The 25,496-nt window shown below is 39.5% G+C and overlaps 1 protein-coding gene across 1 annotated transcript; it reads left to right on the forward strand.

Annotated features, from left to right (window-relative positions):
• Positions 1-6,849: 6,849 nt before the first annotated feature.
• LOC144256578 (glutathione S-transferase A1-like) lies at positions 6,850-19,711 on the forward strand. Its single transcript, XM_077801834.1, has 7 exons — positions 6,850-6,910; positions 10,941-11,049; positions 13,304-13,355; positions 14,205-14,337; positions 16,220-16,361; positions 18,190-18,321; positions 19,442-19,711. Exons 2-7 carry the CDS (start codon positions 10,963-10,965, stop codon positions 19,562-19,564), a joined length of 669 nt encoding a protein of 222 aa, XP_077657960.1. The 5' UTR covers positions 6,850-6,910; positions 10,941-10,962; the 3' UTR covers positions 19,565-19,711.
• The last annotated feature ends 5,785 nt before the right edge of the window (positions 19,712-25,496 follow it).

Below are 25,496 nucleotides of genomic sequence, written 5' to 3' on the forward strand. Positions count from 1 at the left end.
GCTTTTTAGAACAGCATAGCCTAAAATACAAATAACTTTGACTAAAAATTTGATTCTAAGGCTTACATAAGACTTATTAATAAAAACCTTATAATTTAGGAGGTCTTAAATTGTTTCATGTTGTCATAAATGTAATTTGGATTCAAATTTCTTTTTATAAATTGAATTTTTTTGTTATAATATTCTGCTTTAGACAAAATTTTTAGCATAAAGATTATATGATCTTGGATTATGTGGGTATGTTTATGTGTGCTACCTTCAGGTACATGTTATCAGATATGTTTACATGATAAAAAAATCCAAGAAATGCCATTTAAATAGATCTAACAATAAATGAACATTCATATAAATTCAAGCTGTTACATTAGCCTGAATGCCTTTAGTTCACCTAACTTTGACAAATGAGTTAATTTAAGTTTGGTAAGATAAAAATAAAGATGTCTTTAAAGTCATTAACATGTTTTTGCCTCGGTTGCTAAATATAAAGATTATATTTATTTCTGTTAAATGTTTAAGATACAATGTCCATTGCTTTCTATGTTGTTAGAACAGTAACGTTTTGGAATTCTTTACCAAAAAAACAAAAACAAAAACAACAACAACAAAAAAACCCCTTAAAATGTTAATTATGCTTGTCTGATGTTTTGGCTTTCTTGGGTAATTTAAGAATAGCTGTTCATGGTATGGGCATAAAAACAGACACAAAGATCAATGGAATAGATTAGAAAACACAGAGACAAACCTACACAGAGTAGAAGAAACACACAGACACGAACCTACATGAATTACATGACAAACATAGTTTTCTAATTCTTGACAAAGGTGCCAAAACATAAGAGAGAATAAAACACAGAGTTTATTTTATTTTTTTAACCAACAGTGCTGGGAAAACTGTAAATCCAAATGTAGAAGAATGAACTTGATCCCTATCTTTCACCTTGCAAAAGTCAACTCAAGGAAGATTAAAGGCCTAGGAATTAGACCAGACACTTTGCGAATTCTAGAAGAAAACAAAGGGTTCTGTAGAAGTCCAACATATAGGCAGAGGCGACAACTTCCTCAAAAGGATTCCTAAAACCCAAGAAATAAAACCAAGAATCAATATGTGCATGGTATCCCATTAGAAACAAACAATCTTATGACAGGAAAGGAAACAAGTGAACTAAGAGAGAGCCCCCAGAATGGGAGAAAAATCCTTGCCAGCTACTCTTCTGATGGAGGATTAATACCAAGAATACATAAAGATCTCAGAAACTTACTGCCAACAGAACAACCCAATCAACAAATGGGCAAATGAACTAAACCTCTTAAAAGAAGCCATAGAAATGGCCAATAAATATGTGGAAAATATGTTCAACATCTTTAGCAACCAGGGAAATACAAATCAAAACTACACTAAGATTTCACCTCACTCAAGTTAATCATCAATAATATAAATAATGATAAATACTGTTAAGGATGTCCAGGAAAAGCAACACTTATACACTGTTGGTGAGGATGTAAATTAGTACAACTTTGGAAATCAGTGTGGAGTTTTCTCACAAGACTACAGATGGAACCACTGTGTGACTCAGTTATACCATGCACATTGGAAACTAGGGAAAGTCCATGTTATCTGTAGAAAGCTACTTTCTTACATGTATGCTGGGAGAATTGCTCCTTGGAATGCTGGTCAGACAAGCAAACTAAGCCCACTAATGCTGACGATGTCAAGGCTGCTGCAGCCTAACATATAAAAACCCCTCTCTGAGTGGAGATGGGCACAAAGCTGAGGGCACTGTGGAAAGGGTACATGTCACCCATCCAGTCTGTTGCCATTGGCCAAAACACCAGGAGACAGAGAATGTGTTTCTTGGCAAAGCACCCTGGGGGGTAGAGGTGCTGTCACTCTGTCACAGCTAAATTCTTCTTGGAATAGTCAGGGATCTCTTGTAAGCTTCCACCAGAAAATCATATGTCTCCAATGCTTCCTTTGGGCACTTTCTTTGTCCTATCTGCAACCTACCCAACTGCCAGGGCACAACTGGGATGTGGATGAAACAAAGCTTATATCTTCCCAGACAGTTTCTAAAATCCATCTTCTATTTAATTAGGGCCTCCACTTTGAGAAAAAACAAAAGACAAAGATACCCTCAAAATGTCTAGCTTATCTATAGATAGAAAAGGTAGACATTCATCTCTAAGTGAAATGAGTTTAAGCATTTTTTAAAAATCAGAAGTTGCTTCCTGACTCTAGCATCAAGATGGACGTGCGTGTGCACACAGATGAACCACATGATAGGTTTAGGCATGATGCCTGGCACATAGTGGACCTTCAGGAGAGCTCAATTTTCTTTTTTCTCAACCTAGAAAAGAAGAACAGAGATTTTGTGGGTGGTTTTGAAGATAACATCTGTTTCTGAGTTGGCTAAATAAGATGTCCAGAGGCTTTGAAATTGGGAAGAGAGGTGTGTTCAATAGGAGCCTCATGGCTGGTCCTGGGCAGGGAGGCCTCCCTCCTCTGGAATGTTTGTTCAGACTTGCTACACTGGGGGCAGGTGGGGGGGGGGTTGCTCCTTATGGCCCTCCTGGGTCTGATCCTTCCATTTGGCTCTGTTCATTGTCATTTAAAAGAATTATGCTTTGAAAAGTGGAATTGTGGGAAAAGAGTTCTTTTCCTGTGGAGAAGGAAAGACAGAGTGAGATCCATGCTCACACACAAATGTCTGTAAGAGAAGAAAGCTCTGCAGCCCTCGTTCAGTCCAACCACTCTGGGGATTAACAAACATTTCTGCTAAGAGAAAAGCCCACTTCCAGGTCAACAGCTCTGGCCCAATATATCTGTGTTTTTTGCCAAAAGTAAATAATTCAGACTCACAGCTGAACTCTTGCAGCAGCAATAGATGACCTACATTCCTTGCTTCTAAGGCGAGGATACTTGTGACCCCTCACTTGTTGTCCACCAGTGCCTCTGTCCCCGACCCTAGGAGTGGGCGGCTTCATCTAGAGCACACAATCTTCTGTTGGTTCGGCTTCCGAGGCTTATACCCATAATCTACAGTGCAGCCCTGGACAGGACCATGGGCTGCACCTGGGAACTTACTAGAAGTGCAGTCTCAGGACTCAGCCTATCCCTACCCATCAGAATCTTCATTTTAAAAGACATCCAGGTGCCGAGAGCCACAGCCGAGTCTGTATGGCTCTTGGGCATTTTGCCAACAGTATTGATTGACAGGGGAGGCATTAATATCTGCCTCTGCCGCTACTTTTGAGTTCTCCTGCTATTTTGGACTTCTTGCGCTATTTTGGAGTTCTCATGGGGATTTCCGGGGATTCCCCGGGAGTTCCCATTAGTTAGCAAAGTGCAGGAGGAGGGATTTCCCGGGGAGCTATTTCCTGCTGGGGGTTCCTGCAGGAGCCGCGTGGCTTTCCTGAGGATTCCCAGGAGCGTGTGTGAAGTTTTTTCTTGCTGTTCAAAAATAAAGTTTGTTCCTGCTTCAGTGGCTTGTGATTTGTGCCCAGCCAGACTGTGGCATCCAGGGGCTGGGGATGTGGCTCAAGTGGTAGCGCACTCGCCTGGCATGGGTGCAGCCCGGGTTCAATCCTCAGCACCACATACCAACAAAGATGTTTTCTCCCCTGAAAAACTAAAAAATAAATAAAAAATTCTCTCTCTCTCTCTCTCTCTCTCTCTCTCTCTCTCTCAATACTCTCTCCCTCTCTCTCTCTTTAAAAAAAAAAAAAAAGACATCCAGGTTATTTGTGTGCACCTTCAAGTTTGCAACTCCAGTTCCCCAAACACACAGGTGAACTTGGCTCTCTGAATAGATCACCACCGTCTCTAGATGGGTAAATGTTCTGTCACCTCCCATCCCCACTTACCATCCTCTCTATGGGAGGGCCTCCTCTGTCTCTGCCTGCTTTGGTTTGAGACCCTCACTTGCTTCCAGGGGTGGTGTTTTTATTCAAATTCTCAAGCACTAGATCATGGCTTCCTTCTTCCCCTTTGAGTGAGAGGTCTGTGAAGAAAGCATGGACTTTAGCCACGTGAAAACCTGAGATCTGGCCGGTATAAGCTGGATGATTCAGCAAGTCCTTATCTTTCTGAGGTTCTGACATCTTATCTGTAAAATGAAAACATGACCTCTCTTGACATCATGTAGATAGTACCTGGCACATATTTCATCTGCTTGCTCAACTTTCCTGGATGTCCCTTGGTAATTAGGTCCTTGGGAACCCTGACAGGCAAGGCTCTGATGTCCTTGGGCCCATACCCTCCTTTTATAGTGGCACCAGAGAATTGGATATAGACAGCCCTTGTGATGCAAATGGTGCCTTTTTCAGATAGTCTCATTCCACTAGATAATATTATAGTGGAATAGTGTGGTTATATCTAGACGAAAAAAGTACTTAATTTTGAAGGATCATATATTTTAGTAAAATGTACCTCCAACAATACAAAAATACATATGTGTAATGATATTTATTAAAGTATTGTTTGTAAGTCCTCAACATTGGAAAAATCCTAAATGTCCCCACACAGGTGAGAGATGGCATAAAAATAAGATGCATGCAAACAATGAGATACTTAACTTTGAAGCTGTAAAATAAATAAACAAATAAATGACTAAATAAGAAAGTGCTTTGTGACCTAAGATGGAGATGAGTTCTGTGATCTGTCATTAAGTGAACATAACAACAACAAAACACAAAGTGCAAAAATATAGCTGTGATGTGCCGTCTTTCAGGTAAGAAAGAAGAGGAGCATTGAAACCTCTCCAAGCAATGAGTGCACACAAGGCCCAGCTCTTGTTCCCCAGTAAAAAGAGATGAGGAATTTTTGAGAAATAACTGAGTTCAGGGCTGGGGAAGAAGAAAGAAAGATAAGCCTGGACCTTTTTTTTTTTTTTTTGCTACAAAAAGTAGCTGGAGAAGCTCACAAAAAGAGAAAGCTTGTCATAAAAGACCCAGAAGCCAAGATGAAGGAGCTCTAAAGGCCAAAGCTGGAATGATTTGAGCAGGTGGTTATAATAATATATTTACTTGGTTATATAAATAACTGAGCAAAGGAGAAGGGATAGCTCTACTCTAAGAAGAATCCAAGTTATTAATTATAGAATAAACCAGGGAAATAAAAATCACTGTTAGAGGGCTGTGGATATAGCTCAATTGGTAGAGTGCTTGCCTTGTACACACAAAGCCCTGGGTTCAGTCCCCAGGACCCGCAAAAAAAAAAGAAAAGAAAAGAAAAAAAATCACTGATAAACACTCTGGTAATATTTGCTGTAGACAAGATCTATAATGAATGCTATGTAGCCAGTAGAAAAAAGCTTATTCAGAAGCAGAATATTTACCTAGTAAGAAAGTCTCTCCATAAGATATTTATTCATTCCGAAGGGATAGCTTGTAACTACAATGGGTCAACCCTGGAAGACATGCCTTTAATCAAGGGATCAAGGTAAACATCGACAAGTATGAGACAGATTATGTCTGGAAAATGATGTCTAGAAACCAAGCACTGAGAAGGTAATAGAGTAACTTCCATGATATTTTGCATAAAATGTATTATCTCAGCCAAACCACAAGAAAACATCAGGCAGATGCAAACTTAGGCACACGAAGTAATTGACCATTTCTCTTTAAAAATACCAAGATGATAAAGGAGAAGGATAGCCTGTCAGTCACAGATAGAGGTGGCTAAGTAGACATGACAACTAAATATAGTGTGGGGTATCAGATGACATCCTTGACTAGAAAAAAAATCCCACTTGAAAAACTGATGGAATCCAAGGAAGTCTGCAGTTTAATAAATAGCATTACCTAGTGTTGAATTCCTGATTTTGATCATTGTATTATGCTATTGTAAGGTGTTTATATTAGAGGACCCACGAGGTAAATGGTATCTTGGAACTCTATACCAGTTTTATAATTTTTTCCATAATTGAAATAATTTCAAAAAAATTAAAAGATACACCTTAAATGATTTGTTGATGAAATAAAATGAAATTAACTCTGAGATTCTTTTCAAATTTTGTCGAAAATCATTGAAGCAAAGTGAAGGGTACATCTAAGCCTATCATAATATTCTTGCTGCATTTATACATGTTAGTGAATTTCCATTACAAAAGGGAAGTTATGAATATTCATTAAGCTCCCTCTAAGAGCTGGGCACTTTGGTCAGACATGATTGGCAGTCATGCCCCCAGGAACTCACAGTTGACAGGGCGGAAACAGGTATTAAACGTGGCAAGTTCAAGAGTGATATGATAGAGGGGGCACAGGACCCCAGGGCAGGGGACAGGAGTGTTCCAAACAGAGTAAACAGTGTGTGCAAAGGCTCAGGCACAAGGAGCTAGAGTGCAGCCAATAAGATAAAGGGTCTGCTAATGACCCCAACCAGGCAGCCAAGGTCTTACCATCTGGGGCTTGGACAACTCAGCCAGCTTCCTTGGGCCTATGGAATTATGCAACAGAATCCACAGTTTAGCCCCTTCTACAAAAGTACATTGTTCCCTCCCACTCTTATCAAATTCCTTTCCTGATAGCACTTTCTTACATTGAGGTTTTTCTTCCCCCATGAATTTTTTTATTCTTTTTTTTTAATCTGCCCTAAACTTTACAGTCTATTTAATGAAATCTTTTGAAAGTAGTGTCCTAAGAAAACTGATGTCCAGTGACCATGACCTTCTAGGACAGACTTAAAATCCTTTGTTAACACATACATTGATAATTCTAAAGGACAAAATTTGCCATTTTCTTTCTAATCTAGCATAAAATTCTGGAAACATGAAAGCCAGGGGAGTGGCTGTTCCCCATTGGACCCTACCCCTGTTCAGAGGGCAAGGGTTGTTAGCATATTAAAGCTGCTAACACACCCACTCAGAGCTTGCCTAGAGGAGCACAGCAGCCAGGCAGCCTGCACTTGAATCAGGTTGGTACTCCCTTTTTAAAATCTTCCTGAATGTTCTGCTTCACTAGGACAACATTTTTAAATGTGGTACTTTGTGTGAGCATTTTATGTTCTTATATTGCTTTCTTTGTATACTCAGGGGAAAAGAAATGTTGTCTATTAGTTCTTTAAGGAAAAATAATATCCAAGAATTCAGAAGAAAAGGACAGAGAATTTGATGCTAGGAGAAAAGCGCAAATGGTGTCATTATCAGTGATCTGAAAGTGCTTGCTTCCTAGCGCCTGCCGGCATGTAGGAGCTGACACTAAAGTTGTGTTCTCCATTTAAAGAATGTATTAGTGTGACTCATATAGGAGTTGATACACAATTATGATGGGAGCACAACTTGAACAATGAAAAGAAAATATATCTAGGTGGTTGTATGGCTCTTGAAGTAGAATATCCAGTTTGGAAACCAGAAATCAGTGACTGCCAATGAGAATCTGAATGGCAATCTCCTAACTGACTTCACGAGTTTGTTGTTCATATATTGCATTGTAATTGGGCACCAAGTATCAACTTTTTTTTCCTGCCTCACCATCACCTGCTCCCTCTCCTCTTCCTTCTTCCTTTTCTTCTCTTTGTCTTTGTCCTTTCTCCTCCTCTTCCTCTCCATCAATGCTACTGAAACCAAAGGGTGGGCCGAGCTTAAATTCTCAAAATCACAATTGAATCTAAATGTATCAGACTTTAGGGGGCAGTAAGGCAAGTGGACCTGGCTTTATTTCTTAGGGGAACTAAAGAACAACGCTCAACTTTTGAACTGTCATGTTCCCAGTCCAAAAGAGAATTTGGAAATACCTTTTATTTGCCAAGTTAAATATGCCCCTGGGCTATGCTACCAAAGAACTTAACCTCTTTGTTTCTACTAGGTAGGAAACTTCCATCACTTTAATTATTCTGTTTAAACGTCAGAATGGCAGTTTTTATAACCAGAATTGGTTATTTTATTACAATGATCCTAGCTTAGTATACTTTTGCTCTATACTAAGTGTATTCTTAAATAATGATTCCTCTAAAGGAAATGCTATAAAGCAGAATAACAGCTACAGATTTTGGACCGAACATGGCACAATGTATGGTGCTAAAAGACTGTGACAATTTCTCTGCTTCATGGGCTCACAATTTAGTGTGTGTTCTTGGAAGGAAGAAAATGGTAACCTTTTCAGGCTGGGAAAATTCAAAAATAAGCTATAGCAGAAGGAAACTACTCTGAATATCAGAACTAGGTTAAAATCCAGACTTTATCTTAACTAGCTAAGTGGAAAATCACACACTCTTTTCTAGAGTTCAAAGTATTCATTACCAGTTTGGAGGAAGGGCTAACTGATGTCTCAGATCCCATCCACATCTGCAACTTGGGATTTCTTAAAGGGAGAGCTTGATGTATCTGTGAAGCTATAATTGGTTTTCATGAGGCACATACAGTCACTAAGTAACAAGTGACAGTCACTAATACCCCCAAATAATTGTCAACATAAAAAGAATAAAATGAATTTTTTTATATAAGAAAGCCTCAGAATCTCAGACCTTGTGAAAAGCCACATGCCTGTTGGGGCCTGTGCAGGGCAAACCAGAATTCATGGAGGAAAAAAAAAAACCAACCCCAAATACCCAGAATCTTCTGTGGGAGAAGAGATTAAAATGTAATGAAGGGGACACACTCTATAGTATTGTTATCAGCAGCTTTTTTATATACCCATGAGGAACAACCCTAATCTAAGGGTAGGAAGGCAGACACACAGGGAGTTTGGTACTGCTTCGGCTGGATGGTACTAACCTAGGCAGAAAGGGCAGACTCTTCATCTCAGCCTGGCATCCTTCTACCCTTGCTCTGGCTTGCTTGAGTGATGAGTCTTAGGTCCAATTCTCAGGAATCCATAAAGGACAGCCACACATTTTGCAGGGTGCATTCTGCTGTGTCAGGTGTCTTCAAGCCTGTGGTCCTGACTAGATGGGGCAGGGACCAAAGCAGATTAGTATCTTGCTCCTTCCAACCATTGTCACTGCTTAACATGCTTGATATGTGGAAACTCTTCTGTGAATGTTCGAAAGTTTGAACGAAACTCTTAAAGAAGAACAATATATTTACATGGAAAGCAGAAAGAAGGCGATAGAAAAAAAGAAAAGAAGGAAGGAAAGAAAAAGATTACACTAAATTTCCCCTGGCACATTTAAATGATTTTGACATATAGAAAAATCAAATTTCACACATGATAGCTCAGTGGTAGAGCACTTGCCTAACATGGGTGAGGCACTGGGTTTGATCCTCAGAACCTCATACAAAATAAATAAATAAAATAAAGTTTTGAAAAATATATTTTTAAAAAATAACTACTGCATAGAGATAAATATATATGTGCTAAAAACTGAACAACCACAAAATCTTGCAAAGCACATTTTAAAGTGTTTTCTGACCAAAGGTCTAGCAATTAAAAATAGATTTGAAATTGTCTCCCGCTAACCCAAGGCAATTGAATCTTTGCTTTTTAATGAACTCTGGGCTTTTGTATTCACAGTCCTGATGAAACTTGCCTCACCCCATGGCTGAACTTGCCTGGCCACTGTGGGACCTGCTCTTTCTGGCTCCCTTCTCTGAGCTATTCTCCCAAGCAGCTTGGGATACAGCAGTGTTTCTCAGCCAGGGGTGATTTTGCAGCCCTGGAGGAGAAATGGTAAAGCCTAGAGATGTTTGGGGTTGTCATGATTGGACAGTGGAGGGAAGTACAGAACTATGTTTTTGGATACTGCTTAGTAAATAAATTCCAATGCACAGGATAGTTTCCTGCAACAAAGAATTTTCCAGCCTAAAATGTCTACAGTGCAGAAAAGCTGGGGATAGGCAAAAAATATCTTTGGCTAGTCCCAGCCAAGTTTATCTCTTACATTTACACCAATACAGAGCACAGTTACATATACAACCTCATAAGATAACTGGAAATAAAATCAAGGTTTCACCATAAAACATTGACCGTTGCCATATATGGCTCACACCCTGATATTTTCTATGATGATGAAACTTTAAAACACTATCTGAAAAACCATGGTATTGATTTTACAACCCACAAAGAAGTCATGATCCAAAGTTTGCAAAATGCTGATCTAGAGAAGTTCCAAGGTTTGGGGGACCAATAAAAGTGTACTTGACGAATAAAAGTATATATATACTTTTTTTTTTGGTACTGGGGTTTTGGCAATTGAACCCAGATGCACTTTACCACTGAGCCACCTCCTTAGCCCTCTTTTATTTTGAGACAGACTCTCACTAAGTTGCTGAGGCTGGCCTCAAATTGTCATCCTCTTGCCTTAGCCTCTCATGTCACTGGGATTACAGTTATAGGCCAGCTTACCTGGCATAAATGTGTATTTGACTGCCAGGTTTACCATATCAGTAACCTGTATAGATACAAATATCTTCTTTGCAAACTTAGAATAATAAAAATCTATATGAAATAATTTTATGAGGACTAAATGAGGATAAAAATGAGAAACAAAACATGTTCCCCATGATATAAATACTCCTTTCTTGGATTGTAAAAGAAAGTTCAGTAGTGGAAAAACAGAATTGCAGTATAAAAAAGAAATAAGCACCTTTTCCTGTGGGGAGAATTTAGGTTTGAGCTGCAGTCAGGGAAGACTGAACCTCATTTTAATGCTTTTGAATAAATGCAGCACAGGAGCCAAAGAGCTGGAGAGTTACTTTGCTCCTGTCCCCTTCTTCCTGCCAGACACTATGTCCTGTGTCCTGTGGTTTTTGAGGCCTCCTTCCGGGCTGTCAGGTCCTTCAGGTGTAGGATCCAACCTGCTCTGTTCATATCCTCAAAATGAGGGCAAATAGCAATATGAGAGTGGCTTGGTGCAATTTCAGGAGTGGACCAAGGAAGATCTTCCTGGGACTCCAGCAACCCTTCCATGTAGAAGGCAGATTTTTGTTTGTATTGTTGGATTATTAGCCATAAATTAAAGTACCTCTTTCTTCTGTGTACTCACTCATTCATTCATTCATATTCAGTGAAACAAGAGAGACTGCTAATATGGCGGGGAAGCCTGTGCTTCATTACTTCAATGCCCGGGGCAGAATGGAATCCATTCGGTGGCTCTTGGCAGCAGCTGGAGTGGAGGTAGGTTCTAAGTTAGGTTACCTTATGTTGGATCTAAAATTGACCATATCAACATACTTTTCTAAGCCAGGAGAGTTCCATACTAGATAACCTGTGAATGGTCTGCCTTAAATAAAAAAAGTCCCATTATTATGAAAGAAATTGACTGACTGACCAAAGGGAAATGACAAAAATCTGCCTGGCAAAGGGCCACATGAACAATTAAAGTATATTCTGTCAATGTATTTTAATTATATAGAATAATGTAAATAATGTACTCTGATCGTATTAAAAGATATTTTTAAAAGAAATCAGAGACATCAAATAATCACAGTGTGTGAAATTCATTTGCATTTAAAAGAACTTTAAAATATAGTTTGTGACAGACGCAATTAGAAACTGGAATATTGAATAGGTATCAAGTGAAATTTTAAAATCGTTAATTTTTAGTGAGTTTTTTTGTGTGATTTTAGGTATGATATTGTTATTTTTTTAAAATAGTTCTTAGTTTTAGAGACACCCTGAAGTATTTAGGATGAGATCACATGATACCTGACTTATTTCACATGACCAAAGTGAGAGAGAGGATGGACACGGGGAGGAAATAGGATCAGCGTGAGTCGGTAATTACTGGAACTGGTGACTGATATGAGGAAGATGCTTGTGTTTTATGTGTATTTTTATATGTACCCAAAACTCACACAATATTAAGGTAAAATGTGTAAGAAACTAAAAGTAATTAAACTAAAAGATGAGAGGTGGGAGGGAGTAGAGAGTAACAACCTGCCTTTAACAGTGGAACACATCTGTTTAGTAATTATTTTGTTGAGCACCCATGAAATGCCGGGTTCTGTGCTGGGTCCTGAGGACACAGGGTGAACAAGGCAGACAGAGTTCCTGTCTTCAGGCAGCCTGCATATATGTGAGGATGCAGACAAATTGTGTCTTAAATGAAGGGTGGGAACAAGTATTTTACCTGGTTAAAAGGCCATTGCTGGAATGGAACCACCATTTGATCCAGTTATCCCACTCCTCAGCATATATACCCAAAGGACTTAAAAAAGCATACTATAGTGCTGCAACCGCATCAATGTTTATAGCAGCTCAATTCACAGTGGCTAAGCTATGGAACCAACCTAGGTGACCTTCAACAGATGAATGGATAAAGAAATTGTGGTATATATACACAATGGAATATTACTCAGCCATAAAGAAAAATGAAATTATGGCATTTGCCGGTAAATGGATAGAACTAGAGACTATCATGCTATGTGAAATAAGCTAGTCCCCCCCGAAACCAAAGGCCAATGTTCTCTCTGATATGTGGATCTAACACAGAATAAAGTGGGAGGAGGGAAGAATAGAAGTTCACTGGATTATACAAAGGGGAATGAAGGGAAAGGAGGGGAATGGGGATAGGAAAGACCGTATAATGAGTCAGGCATAACTTTCCTATGTTCATATATGAATACATGACCAGTGTTAACTGAACATCAAGTTCAACCACAAGAATGGGAAGTTGTACTCTGTATATATAATATGTCAGATACAGTCTACTGTCCTGTATATCTAAAAATAACAAATAAAAAAAGAAAGAAAAAAGGCCATTCCTTCTAACTTTTGAATAGGAAAAACTGGTAAGGCTCTGTGTTGACTGCTTCCCCCCAGTGGCATCACTAGAAAAAACAATTTTTAGTCGGATCAGAGGGACCCAGCAACTGCAGAAGGGGTTTCCTGGGAGGGAAGTGAACACTCTCAGGGAGAGATTTTGTTCTGTGAGTGGGAGCAGAAGAGGATGGTTAAAGGGTGTGGTCACATTCTGTGAAGGGAATTTTTAGTGTGCTCCCTTGCCGTCCTAAGGGATTACACGTTCTCAATTCCTTCATAAATGCCTGAGACTTTTTAGCTTGATCCTTTCTTAATTTCATAAAGAAGCAAGTGCACAAAACCTCAAAATACTGTAGTGCCATTCTAGGCAGATATAGATATAGATCTTCAGTACCATATCTATCTTTTTATATGGTACTAGGGATTGAATTTGGTGGTGTTTTAGCACTGGACTACATTTCTATCCCTTTTTAAAAATCATGCCCTTTACTTGGTAGAGCTAATCTGAAGTTCCAAGTGGTCCTGATCAGACTCTTCTGTGTGTACTGCCAAACTCAAGAAATTTTAACCTCTCCACATTAATTACTGGACAGGGACTAATTAAGTTTTAAAGGCTATGAAGTTATACAGTGAACGATAAGAACTTCTTGACCTTTTCTGTTTCCAGTTTGAAGAGAAGCTTATAGAATCTCCAGAAGATTTGGATAAGTTAAAAAATGGTAAGACCATCTGAATGTTCTTGATGAAGGTGTCCAGCAAAAGGTTGAAATACCAGGCAATGATATGATGTATGCTGGGGTGGTAGCTAGGGATGGTAGAGAGGTAGAGTCGGGGTAAAATGTAAGGGTGGGACTCCTTGAAAAGATCTGGCAACTCTCACAGGGTTAAAAAGGGCTGAATCTCTCTGAGAATTGCTAAGGAATCATTCCCGGGCCTTGTGTGTACCCTCTCCTTGCTTTCTCATCCTTTGTACACCAGAATGAGCTCAGGATCCTACTGTGTCCTCTTATCCAAGCACACACAGGGATATGCATTAGATGGCAGGAGGGGAAATAGATAAGGCAATTACCTTATGTTTTTTAATTTATGACTTGTCACAATATCCCAGCAAAACTGAAGACTTGAAAGAGCCTAGAAAGGAACCTCAGCATAAAAAATTCTCAGAACCTAACTTAAATGTCAAGAACACCGTGAAACTTAATTTGGAAGCTTCCCACTTAAAATGACATCTGGCTGGCAGCCCTGCCACAGCCCCTCCTAACCTTCCTAAAATATCCATGAAAATGTATTAAACACACACACACACACACACACACACACACACAGGCACTTAGTTTGTATTTAGATGGGAATAAAAGACAAATAAAATAAGCTAAAAAGTAAAAGGATAGGTGAGGAAAAAGGACTATAGGAAGCTGAAAATAAAATGCTATTTTACTTGAAAAGTTACCAGGCAATATATATTTTTTTCATTTGTATCTTCAGTGATTTCAAGGAACATTTTCTCATCATGAATGAATGGGACCCATAGACATTTCATTCTCTTTTTCCTTTTCTCCTTCCACAAGATGGGAGTTTGATGTTCCAGCAGGTGCCCATGGTGGAGATTGACGGGATGAAGCTGGTGCAGTCCAGAGCCATTCTCAACTACATTGCCACCAAACACAACCTCTATGGGAAGGACATGAAGGAGAGACTCCTGTATGGCGTATTTTCTGTTCTCACACCAAGAGATAGCAAGGGAAAGATTTAGGCTCTTTCTCAGGTGAACAGGACCATGACAGCCAGATCATGACTGGCATCAGGCTGGGCTGGGCAAATACAATATGGCAGAGTCCTATGGATATGAGGGAAGAGGAATCTTGGAGAAGGTTCAATGAGTGTCATTATAACAGAGGATGATGTTCTCAGACTCAGCACAGGGGCAGAGTTTTAAACACTGATAAACCATGAAGTCATGAGGATAGTAGAATCATGATTCTAGGTGCTCAGTCCTAGAGGTTAGACTCCAGCTAACAGCATAGGACAAAGACTATCATGTTTGATGGTGTCAAGAGGAGTCCTGGGGAGGGAAGGATCCAAAGGACTGATTCCTAATTTCCAGAAATTATAATAACGATGACCAGGAACCTAAATTACCAGCTTATGTTATGGATGGGTCAGCTCCATGGAAAGTGAGTAGAGGCTGGTACCTAAGATAACAGGGTTTCCTCAAGTGTTTCATGAAGAACTAATGCAGCTAAGCTGATTCTGCACCATTAAAGCTGGGGTGAGATTTTCCTCCCTGTTGTGATATAGCTGCTTGATTAAAAACAAAATTGTTTATGAAACTGTGGGGTCCTCCAAAGAATTACAGAATTATCAATGACCCAGCCATTCTAGTATGAGGTGTATATCCATAAAAAATGGAAATACATTTTTTACTAATATTCATATACAAATGTTCTTGCAGCATTATTCATAAATTTTAAAAAGTGATAACATTTCAAATATCTAACAAAGGATGAATGGGGAATAAAATGTGCTATAGCTATACAATGGAATAGTATTTGACCATGAGAAGAGATGAATTCCTGTTGCATCTACAACATGGGTAAACTCTGAAAGCATTATGTAAAAGAAACCACACCCCAAAGAGGCCTTATATTCTGTGATCCATTTATATAAAATATTCACATTAAAATCCATAGAGGCAGAAAATAGATTGGCAGTTGCCTGGGGCAGTAAGGAGTGGGGGAGGGGACTCACTACCAAAGCACAGGATTGCGAGGAGGGGGAGTTGGAGTGATTGAAATGTTCTGCAATTAGAGAATGTTAATGTTTCCATAATTCTATGAATATCCTAAAACCTGCTAAATACTATGCTTTAAAGGGGTAACAATTATAGTGTGTGAATGTGACAAGAAAGCCATTACTTCAAAAGAATTGTAAAAAGTCCAGTTTGAAATAGCAGAAATAAAGGTCTCCTAGGATATGTATTAGTTGCAACTGAATAAAATATTGCACCAAATAAATAAAGGGATATTTTAGGTGGAGTCCTGGGGAATGGAAAGAAGCCCAGGGTGGGGAAACAGCATGTGAAAAAATTGTGGAAAAGTGTTTCATGAGAAATAAATGGGAGAACTTCTAACCTTGAACAGGAAAATGAGCTTGGGCTATGTAACAGGATGAGAGAGGAGCAGGAGTGTATTTGAGAAGCTGAGTAAGGGCCCCTGCTTTGACTTACTCAAAGGTGGGACATTAGCCATTTTTTCATGGAACAAACCACAACAGAGAAAGTAAACCCTATATGCATTATCTGCAGTTAAATGTAGGATTCCACTATGTTGTCTCTGATTAGTGACCCTGGTCAAGCCACTGATGCTTTGATGAGTAGAACAAAAATTTAGATATATAGGTACCCCAATAGATTGTTCTAAGAAATAAATGTTGACACATAGTAAAATCATCACATAATGACTAGCACATAAAAAGCACCCACAGGACGGGAATTATTTGGCAACAGTCTGAAGCTCTACACTCTGAAGTTTTTAAACATTAACATCTAAAGAAACGTTGACTGTTGGATGTTTTTGTCTTTCAGGATTGATATGTATACAGAGGGTGTGGCAGATTTGAATGAAATGATCATGCTTCTGCCATTGTCTCCTGCTGATCAAAAAGATGCCAAGATAGCCTTGATCAAAGACAGAACAAAGAATCGTTACCTCCCTGCCTTTGAAAAAGTGAGTGAATCTGATCAGTTTGGGGCACTGGGTTCAGTGGACAAGAGAAAAACAGAACTGGGCATTTGTAGACATTGATTTTCACTTCCAGAGAGGCTTCTTGAACACCAGAGCAATGCCCTGACTTGCAAGGCATTTTATGAAAAATGGACTGTGAAGATGCCTTGTGTAGTTATACCAAAGTTATCATTTTTCAGCAAAAGTTTAATTTATTAGGCCCCAATCTATAATTCAATATTTGATGGAATGTCATGGTCACAGCAATTGGGCTGTAGAAGACTCTGAACCACAGTAGAGGTTGACTAGATGCTGCAGAACATCTGGGGCTTTAATTCCAGAGCAACCTGGTGAAAAGGATGCATTGCAGAATACTCTGGCACCCCGTGTGAATAGGGAGATGTGATACTGGCTCATCAGAGGAATTTGGGAGAGTTCCAAGGATGGATGAGAAGTCTCTAAACAAGGATAGTGGCAGAAGATGGACAGTAAGAGACAGATGAAGAGATGGTATAAAAAATCATTTTATAGGATTTGGGGACCTGGATTTCAGACTTGAGGGGAAAGCCATGCAAAGTAAGGAAATGAAAGTCCATCATTACATAGTGCCTAGCTGGATTAAGATTTCCCTCTGAAGGTAAATTGAGGACATTTCAAGGACAAAACTAGTGTAACTGATGCTTGGTAACAATTAAGAACAAAAAATGATTACAAACGATATAGTTATCAAACAAATGAATTGTAGAACTAGCATTCACACACACACACACACACACACACACACACACACACACACACACAGACACACTGAGAGTCTGGAGGGCATTTACCAAAACATTTAACAGTGGTTCATATTTAAGTGGTGATGGCAAGTGTGTGTTTCCTTTTTATACTCTATGATTTTCACATTGATAGAATGTTTCAATAAATACCACATATTTCTGATACATTTTGTTATGCCAATTTCATACATCCAGAAAAGTTGAAGTAAGTGTCTAATGAATGTATAGTTCCACGTAGATAGCAGAATTAACGTTCTATGATGTTGACTTCATCATATGTGCCTATCTCCCTAAACTCTCTCCATCAGTTAAACATATTATTTTTCATGCATTACAAAGGGATTTGCAGATATCAGTACAGTTCACCCCTAGGGAATTCCTCATGTAGATTTTTACCATAGTGTATGATAGGAGTTACAGCTGATTTTGCAAAGGAGGTAATGAATTCAAGTTCACCCAGGTTTACTTCAGATCCCAGAGAGAGAACAAAAAAAGTGATGAGAGCAGACAAGAGGAAAAACACAAACTCTAAGATTGTATCTCCCTGGGGGAGGGTGCTTCCATGAAGGTGGAGCCAGTACCATAGGACATGGGAGAGAGAGAGTAGAAGGTCAGACACATCCTGAAACTTCAGGGCTGCATCCTTTTAGAGTGTGGAGCAGATAGAAACATGTTAAGCCTGTGGCATGTGTGGAAGATCCAGGCAGGGGAGGGACACTCTCAGATCTCAGGGCTTCACCCTGTGGGGTGTGGGGCAGACAGGAACACGGTCAGCCCTTGGTGGATGCAGAAGATGCAGGTCCTATTGGGAGGTATGAATGACACAGGGATGTGGGGATGAGAATGAAGGTCCCCTGGGCTTTAACAGAGGAGGGAACAGAGCCCCACTTTGCACTGTCTCTCATGAGTCAGGGGGCCTGAAGAAAGATCTACAGCTCCACACCTGTCCAGGAGGTAGGAGGGGTTGATTTGGGCTGAGAAGCTTGGGACAACTCGAGGTACCAGCTAGCTGTGCGTGTATTCACAATCTCACTCCTTGTATTCTGCAGGTATTGAAGAGCCATGGACAAGACTACCTTGTTGGCAACAAGCTGAGCAGGGCTGATATTCACCTCACTGAACTGCTCTACTATGTGGAAGAGGTGGACTCCAGCCTTCTGGCCAACTTCCCTCTGCTGAAGGTGATCTACCTCAAGTCCTCAGAGAGGCAGCCCTACATCTCCTTTCACGAATCTCATTATTTGAACCTTTGAGTTGGTGAGGTTCCAACCTCCAGCCTTCTCAAGGCCTTCAACTCCTCCCCTTGGCCTCCAGAGTGAACTTCTAAACCCTGGATTTGAAGCATGAAAAACATCTTGTTAGTTGGGTTTGGTGGTACCTACTTGTAATCCCAGCTACTCAGGAGACTGAGGAAGTTCTAGGCCAGCCTGTGCAACTTATGGAGATCCTGTCTCAAACTAAAATAAAACAGGATGGGGGTGTAGCTTAGTGGTAGAGTGTCCTTGAGTTCAATCTCCAGTGCCTCAAAGGAAAAAAAAAGAGAGAGAGAATTTTGGAATATATCTCAGGAAATCTGAGTGGTGAATGCTACCCAAGAAAAATATTTTGCCTTTTATTGTGATAACCCAGGGCCCAATGCACTCGCTCCCTCCCTCTCCCCCTGTCCCACTCTGTCTCTCTCTCTGGTCTCCTGTTCCTTGTGGGCTCTGTTCCTGATTCCTCTGGGATTCCTTTATCCCAGGTGTGCCCTTGTCTTTGCATAGTGAGTCCATCTGAGCAGGTGTCTTTCACCGATCCCCTGCCTTTGGTTCTGACTCTTAGACACTGTGTTTCTCACGCCACAGTTTCCCACCTCATCTAGTTTCCCATTTCTTAACAATCCTAACTTTTGTCTCTCAGTGTGAAAATTGGTTGACACTTGCCCCAGGTTAAACTTTAATATTTTCTCTTCACTTCCAACTCAATTTCCCCATGTCTTAATTGTTTTGGATACTTGTCTCTGTTGATATCTGAGCGACATGTTGCTCTTCTTTGAGAAAGAAAAATGAATCTATAGGATTCAGGTCTAAGAAGGCAGTGGAGACTGTAAACTGAATAGTCTTAAAACATACCTTTCAAAAATATGCCATTGAGCTGTTTCCTCCCTCTAATCTTCTTTATTATTAGATATCTGTTTCTAATGTTGCTGATGGAGGGACTTGGTTTGTCTTTGTCTAGAAGAGGTGCAGATTCCCCGGGGTTGTGCTAATAGTTGGTTTAGACTTTGGACCCCTCCCTAAGACTATGATTTTTGTGTTGCAGGCCCTGAAAACCAGAATCAGTAACCTCCCCAGTGTGAAGAAATTCCTGCAGCCTGGCAGCCAGAGGAAGCCTCCCACTGATGAGAAAAAGTTAGAAGAAGCGAGGAAGATTTTCAAATTTTAAGAAAGCTGGCATTGACCAAGACCAGCATACCAAATTTCTAAAGTTTTGCAATAATGAAGTGCTTCACCTAAATGTTGATCTTGGCTTCTATTAAGAATATAATGATGTTTTCAAATTATGTATGATAATCAAATAATAAAACTCCTTGGAGAAGACTTAATTTAAACTTATTCCCTTCATCAGGATCTAATATGAAATCAGATTTCTAATCTTCTTCTAACATGTCTCTTTCTTGGAATTAAAATCCTAATAAAAAGTAAAAATATAAAAAAAAACACAAAGGGTGAATGTTTTCTGTAATGAAGATGCTAATTCACAATGGGGGGGCACTATAGAAGAAGAGAGTTACCTTAGATTAGGTAGAGGGCAGTGAAGCAGGGGAGAGAAGGGGACGTGGGGATGGGAAGGATAGTAGAAGGAAACATTCATTTTTCCTTTATGTGTTTATGTGACTGTATGACCACTGTGATTCTACAACGTGTACACTCAGAAAAATACGAAATCATATCCCATCTATATATGACATATCAAAGTGCATAAACACATTCTATTATCATGTAGAACTAATTAAAATAAATAAAAATTAAACAAAAAGAAAACAAGAAAAAGTACAACTCAAAACAATTTGGAAACAAAAAAAATAGAGATTTTTGTGGATTGTTTTACTTTTCCAAGAATTGTTCTATAACATCTGTCAGAGAGTTTATTAAAGAGTCCGGTTTAGAAATATACATTTGAAATTCTCAAGTGTGAATAGGAAAATGGTTATCATTTGGGGTAATTGAATAACAAAATTTTCTTCTTGTCTTGGAGAGCTATTTTATTTCTAATTAAAAAAAAAGTTTATTTTTTAGTTAGCTATTTGCCCCCAATTCACTTTTAACTGGGTGTACTCTATTTGACTCGGCCATGTGATATGAAAAGTTTTCCAGCAGGCCATCTGCTTGCTGTATGCAGACGTCCTTACCTGCTGGGTTAATAGAGGTTTTTCATCTGTCATAGACCTTCATCTAATTCATGGTCATCCCACAGGAAGTTTCTTCAAAAGGGCAGTTCCCAGTGCCTTGCACAGAGACATTCTGAGCACATGACCAGTGCCAGAGGGAGCTGAGGAGTTCATGCTAAAGTTGCTGTCTCTGTAGGAGTAGTGATAACATGGCTGTGGATTGGAATTTGTCAAGATCACAGACTTGAAATCCCTAATGGACCAGTGAAAGTGACATTCATCTGTGTAGTTCCAGGAATTCAATTACTTCTCAAACCTCTACCTCCTTTTGAGAAAGAAGCCGCCCAGTCCTACCAGACACAATCCAACCACTACACGATATGGCACACAATAGTTCTAGAACTTGCAGGTGAATCAAAATCTGTAAGAACGTTTGGATTTATACAGAAGAATGACCTGGATTTATAACTTCACAACATTAAGCACAGTAATTATCTCCTTGTGAACTCTTGTAGTCTCAGGTTAAGGAGTATCTGTTAATCTCTGCCCTTTGCCAAATTCAACATACGCCTGTTCTTCCAAGTTTCTCTTCCTCGGTCCTATGTACCCTCAGTAGGGCAGGCTCACTTCTTTATTAGTTCTGTTTGATCTGTAGAAAATTGTTTCTGATAATCTAGACTGGCTGATGCCATGTCACAGTTCTATTATTTAATGCCTCTGTAGCACTCCTTTACATGAAGAAAGATCAAAGGGAGAAACTATAGACACCTGTGCACTCTGTTGAGAGCCACAGCTGAGTTGGGATGGCGCCTAGCATTTTGCCGGTACTTTTGAGTTCTCGCAGAGTTCCTGTTGAGTTCTGGTTGAGCTCTCGCGGGATTCCTGGAGAGTTCGAGTTGGTTGGTGAAGTTCCGGTGGAGGGAGTTCTGGTTGGTGTGTGGTGTGTTCCTGGAGGAGCCGCGTGGGTGGCGTTCGGGAGAGTTCCCCAGGAGTGTGCTGGTGAAGTTTGGAAATAAAGTTTGTTCCAGCTTGAGTGGCTCATGATTTGTGCCCAGCCAGACTGCGGCAGCACTCAAACATTTCTATAAATATCTTGCACCCCTATTGAAGCATTCCAAGCGATACTGTAATACAACCATGTGAGAATGCTTGCTAAAATGCCACGGCAACTCTCTGCTCTCTGAGCCGTCACAATTTATTGAAGACACAAATACGCATATACGTATGTATTCAAATTTAGTATTTATTTTAATAAGAATGAAGTAGTCTGAATGTCAGGAGAGGTAAATTCTAGTTCATTCTTTGCCACTCATTAGGTAGGTGACAAGTCACATTTTCTCTCTGGTATTCAATCATTTATGACAAACCTAGAAAATGACTAAAGCAGGGATTCTTGGCTTTGGCACAACTACCCTTATGGATCGGGTAATTCTTGGGGGTCTGTTTATTGCAGTATATTTAGACTCAGACTAAACCTCTACTCAATTGATGCTGTAACTTCCTGATTCTCAAATGCTGATAACCCAAACTGTCTCCGGACATTGCTGCATGCCATCTAGGATAAAGGCCAAAATCAACCTTGGTCAAGACTCACTGGACTTCTCAGGCACTAAAACTCAGAAAACTAGATAATCACTGGAGCCCATGTGCAATTAAAAAAAAAAAAAACTCTAAAATCACTGAGATAGAATTATAATATCATTGTAAATTAGAATGTAAGTGTCATCAGTGCACTGGGATAAGTGTTAATATTGGTGGAGAAAGTTATAAGAGACCAACAGTTTCAGTGAGATCCTCTTTTCTGTATCCAGATTTTGGAGCTGTCAAAATCACATTGTAAGTCGGTACTGAGAATGAGATTTTCTCAAAGATAAGATGAAATCCTAATTTGAAGGGGAAGCGGATAGACATTTGAGGGGTATAGTGTCCACTGCACCTGAAAATTGAGAGGCTATCTTAGCAGGTAGGACTCACCTGGGCAGAAGGGGAAGGGTCCTTGGTTCTCTTATCCTGGCAGCCTTCCTCAGGCTCTGACTAGCTTGGTTAGGATTTCCAATCATGACCCTTGGTTGGAAATCCTAGGAACCCATAAAGGGAAATCACTGCAGGGTACATTTTACTATGCCAGGTGTCCACCAACCTGTGGTAATGATTAGTTTTAAGCCCCTTTTAGGTCACCAAATTAGGCTAGTGTCCCTATCAGCCTTCATTATTGGTTGACAGGTGGAAACTACTCAATGAGTGTTAGGAAGCTTAGTGAAACTCTTTTTTTAAAAAAAGAAAACATAAATCATAAATAAGGAATTATAAAAGGACCAGCAAAAAGTCTGTTTCCAGTTAAGGAACAATGGAGACAAGTGATCACTTTCATTGAGCGTTCAAGGAGACCATCCCAAGAGTTAAGACTAACTAGAGAGAGAAACAGTGGGTTTCCACACAAGGATGGAAACCATGCAACAGGACCTGGAGCAGGAAAGGTTCAGAGCACCTCAAGTAGGGGTCAGCAGCCATGGAGATCCTGGCTGAGGATGAAGGCCCATTGAGAGCACAGTATAAGTGTTGGGAATCAGAAATCTGGTGCAGTCCTGGTACCAAGCCAAGCTGTGTTTGTGATGTGCCAGACCTCCCTGCGCCTTCACTGATAATTTTTTTCTAAAAGTTTGACTGATTAGTGAATATCATTGACCTCTCTGCACAGGAGATTATAATAATAATAATAATAATAATAATAATAATAATAATAATGGAGTCCTTATTTGGCCTATTGGAGAAAAGTCCAAATACATATCTCATTCCTATCAGAGCTAGATTACAAATGGATTTATAGATAGAAAGTTGGACAGAGAGATATATGGAAGAGGGAGGACTCATGTGGTACCCAACATGTGTAACTTCTCACCCACACTCAGACCTTCAGACAGGAAGAAATTCCCATTTATTGAAACACTTTTAGGAATTTTATGTCCATTATCTCATTTAACATTTTCTCAACAGTCTTCAAAGAAAGTATCTATTTCTCTTTATTTTAAGAAGAGGGTTTGAGCTCAGAATTTGAAAAACCTTCCCAAATTTACATCTCTCCCAAAGAAGGAGTTGGAATTTATGAAAAGTTATCTATGCTAAGGCCAAGGCCAACATCATTCTAAATGGAGAAAAATTGAAAGCATTCCTCTAAAAACTGGAACAAGACAGGGATGCCCTCTTTCAAAATTTCTATTTAACATAGTTCTTAAAACTCTAGCCAGAGCAATTAGACAGACAAAAGAAATTAAAAGGATATGAATAGGAAAAGAATAACTCAAACTATCACTATCTGCCGACAACATGATTCTATACCTAGAAGACTCAAAAATTCCACCAGAAAACTTCTAAAACTAACAAATGAATTCAGCAAAGGAGCAAGATATAAAATCAGCACCCATAAATTAAAGGCATTTCTGTTCATCAGTGACAAATCCTCTGAAAGAGAAATTAGGAAAACCACACCATTTACAGTAGCCTCAAAAAAAATAAAATACTTGGGAATCATCTTTTTTTTTTTTTTTTTAACTTGGGAATCATCTTAATGAAAAAGGTAAAAGACCCCTGCAATGAAAACTACAGAACACTAAAGAAAGAAATTAAAGAAGACCTTAGAAGATAGAAAGATCTCCCTTGTTCCTGGATAGGCAGAATTAATATTGTCAAAATGACCATACTACCAAAAGCACAATACAGATTTAATGCAATTCCAATCAAAATCCCAGTGACATTCTTCATAGAAATAGAAAAATCAATCATGAAATTCATCTGGAAAAATAAGTCTTCTTTTTCTCTCCTAATGAAACAGGCTCAGACTCATAACTGCTTTAATTTACATTGGAATTTTTATGGATTAAATTCCTTTCAAGACCAGCCCGTTTTCTTATAGAGGTAAACACACACACACACACACACACACACACACACACACACACACACAATCTCTATGTATTTTTCTAGTCCTAAATTCACTCATTTTTTTATTGTCAATGTAAAGTCAGGGACACTTTTATTAATTCTTTCTTCCTTTGAAAACATAAAAAGCTGGCAGAGAAAGGAACTCATGAACTTGATGTTTCCCATCTCCTTCCCTTCCCACCTTTAGGTGGTTACAGGATTCTGGGGAAATATAAAACACATCCTCAGAAAGAAGCATAGAGGGAGGGAGGGTTCCACACTGGAGTAGAGAAGCCCTCACCTGGAAACAGAGGAGTTCAAACAACTGAACACTCACAGAGTGTGAGCAGGAGAGTGATCAACCCTCCTCACCTTCCATGTGCTCCTCTGCAGTATGACGCTAGAAACTGTCCCCAGGTGGTTGCAGAGGGGACACTCATAACTAGCACTGATCATGAGTGAGGAACCTGTGTGAGACTCCAGCAAGTCATCCAGTCTCTCTTGGTCCCACTTCGTCCACCCAGCAAGACTTCATGGGGACCTTTGTCCCAGGCTTGGTGTGGCCTTTGGAAGCCTCCACATTCAGAAGCTGGAGAAAGTCACTTACAGGAAACAGCATCATGATGGAGCTTTATGTAAGGTAAAACTCACTTCCCTGTGTAACAGGATCCTTAGTCAACAGCTGAGGGAGCCCAGTGTGAGGATTAGAATCACGTGACACTCATCCTGAGCAACTGAACACACCTGGCACCTGGTGTGGGCTTCATTCTCCCTTCCCTGCTGCTGAACAAGCCTTCTCTACTTCCCTCATAAGAAAGTACAATGGTCTCTCTTAAAGACTGAGAGTTGGTTCAGTATCTTTCTAAAGAATATCCAAAAATTCAACTTTTAAATTAACTTTAAATTAAAAATCTTAAATTTGTTTGATTTTTTTGAGTTCCACATTAAAATGTGTATATTTAAAATTCAATCACACATACTTTTTTTAAATAAAAAACTTCATTGGCTCACTAGAAATGTTTTTGTTCAGATCATCAAACATTTTCAAGAAAAATTTGAATGTTGTCT

This window comes from Urocitellus parryii, chromosome 8 (genome assembly GCF_045843805.1).
Source record: "Urocitellus parryii isolate mUroPar1 chromosome 8, mUroPar1.hap1, whole genome shotgun sequence".
NCBI classification, from domain to species: Eukaryota; Metazoa; Chordata; class Mammalia; order Rodentia; family Sciuridae; genus Urocitellus; species Urocitellus parryii.

Excerpts from the sequence above, each read along its gene's own strand:
- LOC144256578 (XM_077801834.1), top strand. The coding sequence starts at position 10,963 with ATGGCGGGGAAGCCTGTGCTTCATTACTTCAATGCCCGGGGCAGAATG. Across the intron at positions 14,338-16,219 it reads GACATGAAGGAGAGACTCCT|GATTGATATGTATACAGAGG; the intron begins GTATGGCGTATT and ends TTTGTCTTTCAG. Across the intron at positions 18,322-19,441 it reads CCAACTTCCCTCTGCTGAAG|GCCCTGAAAACCAGAATCAG; the intron begins GTGATCTACCTC and ends TTTGTGTTGCAG.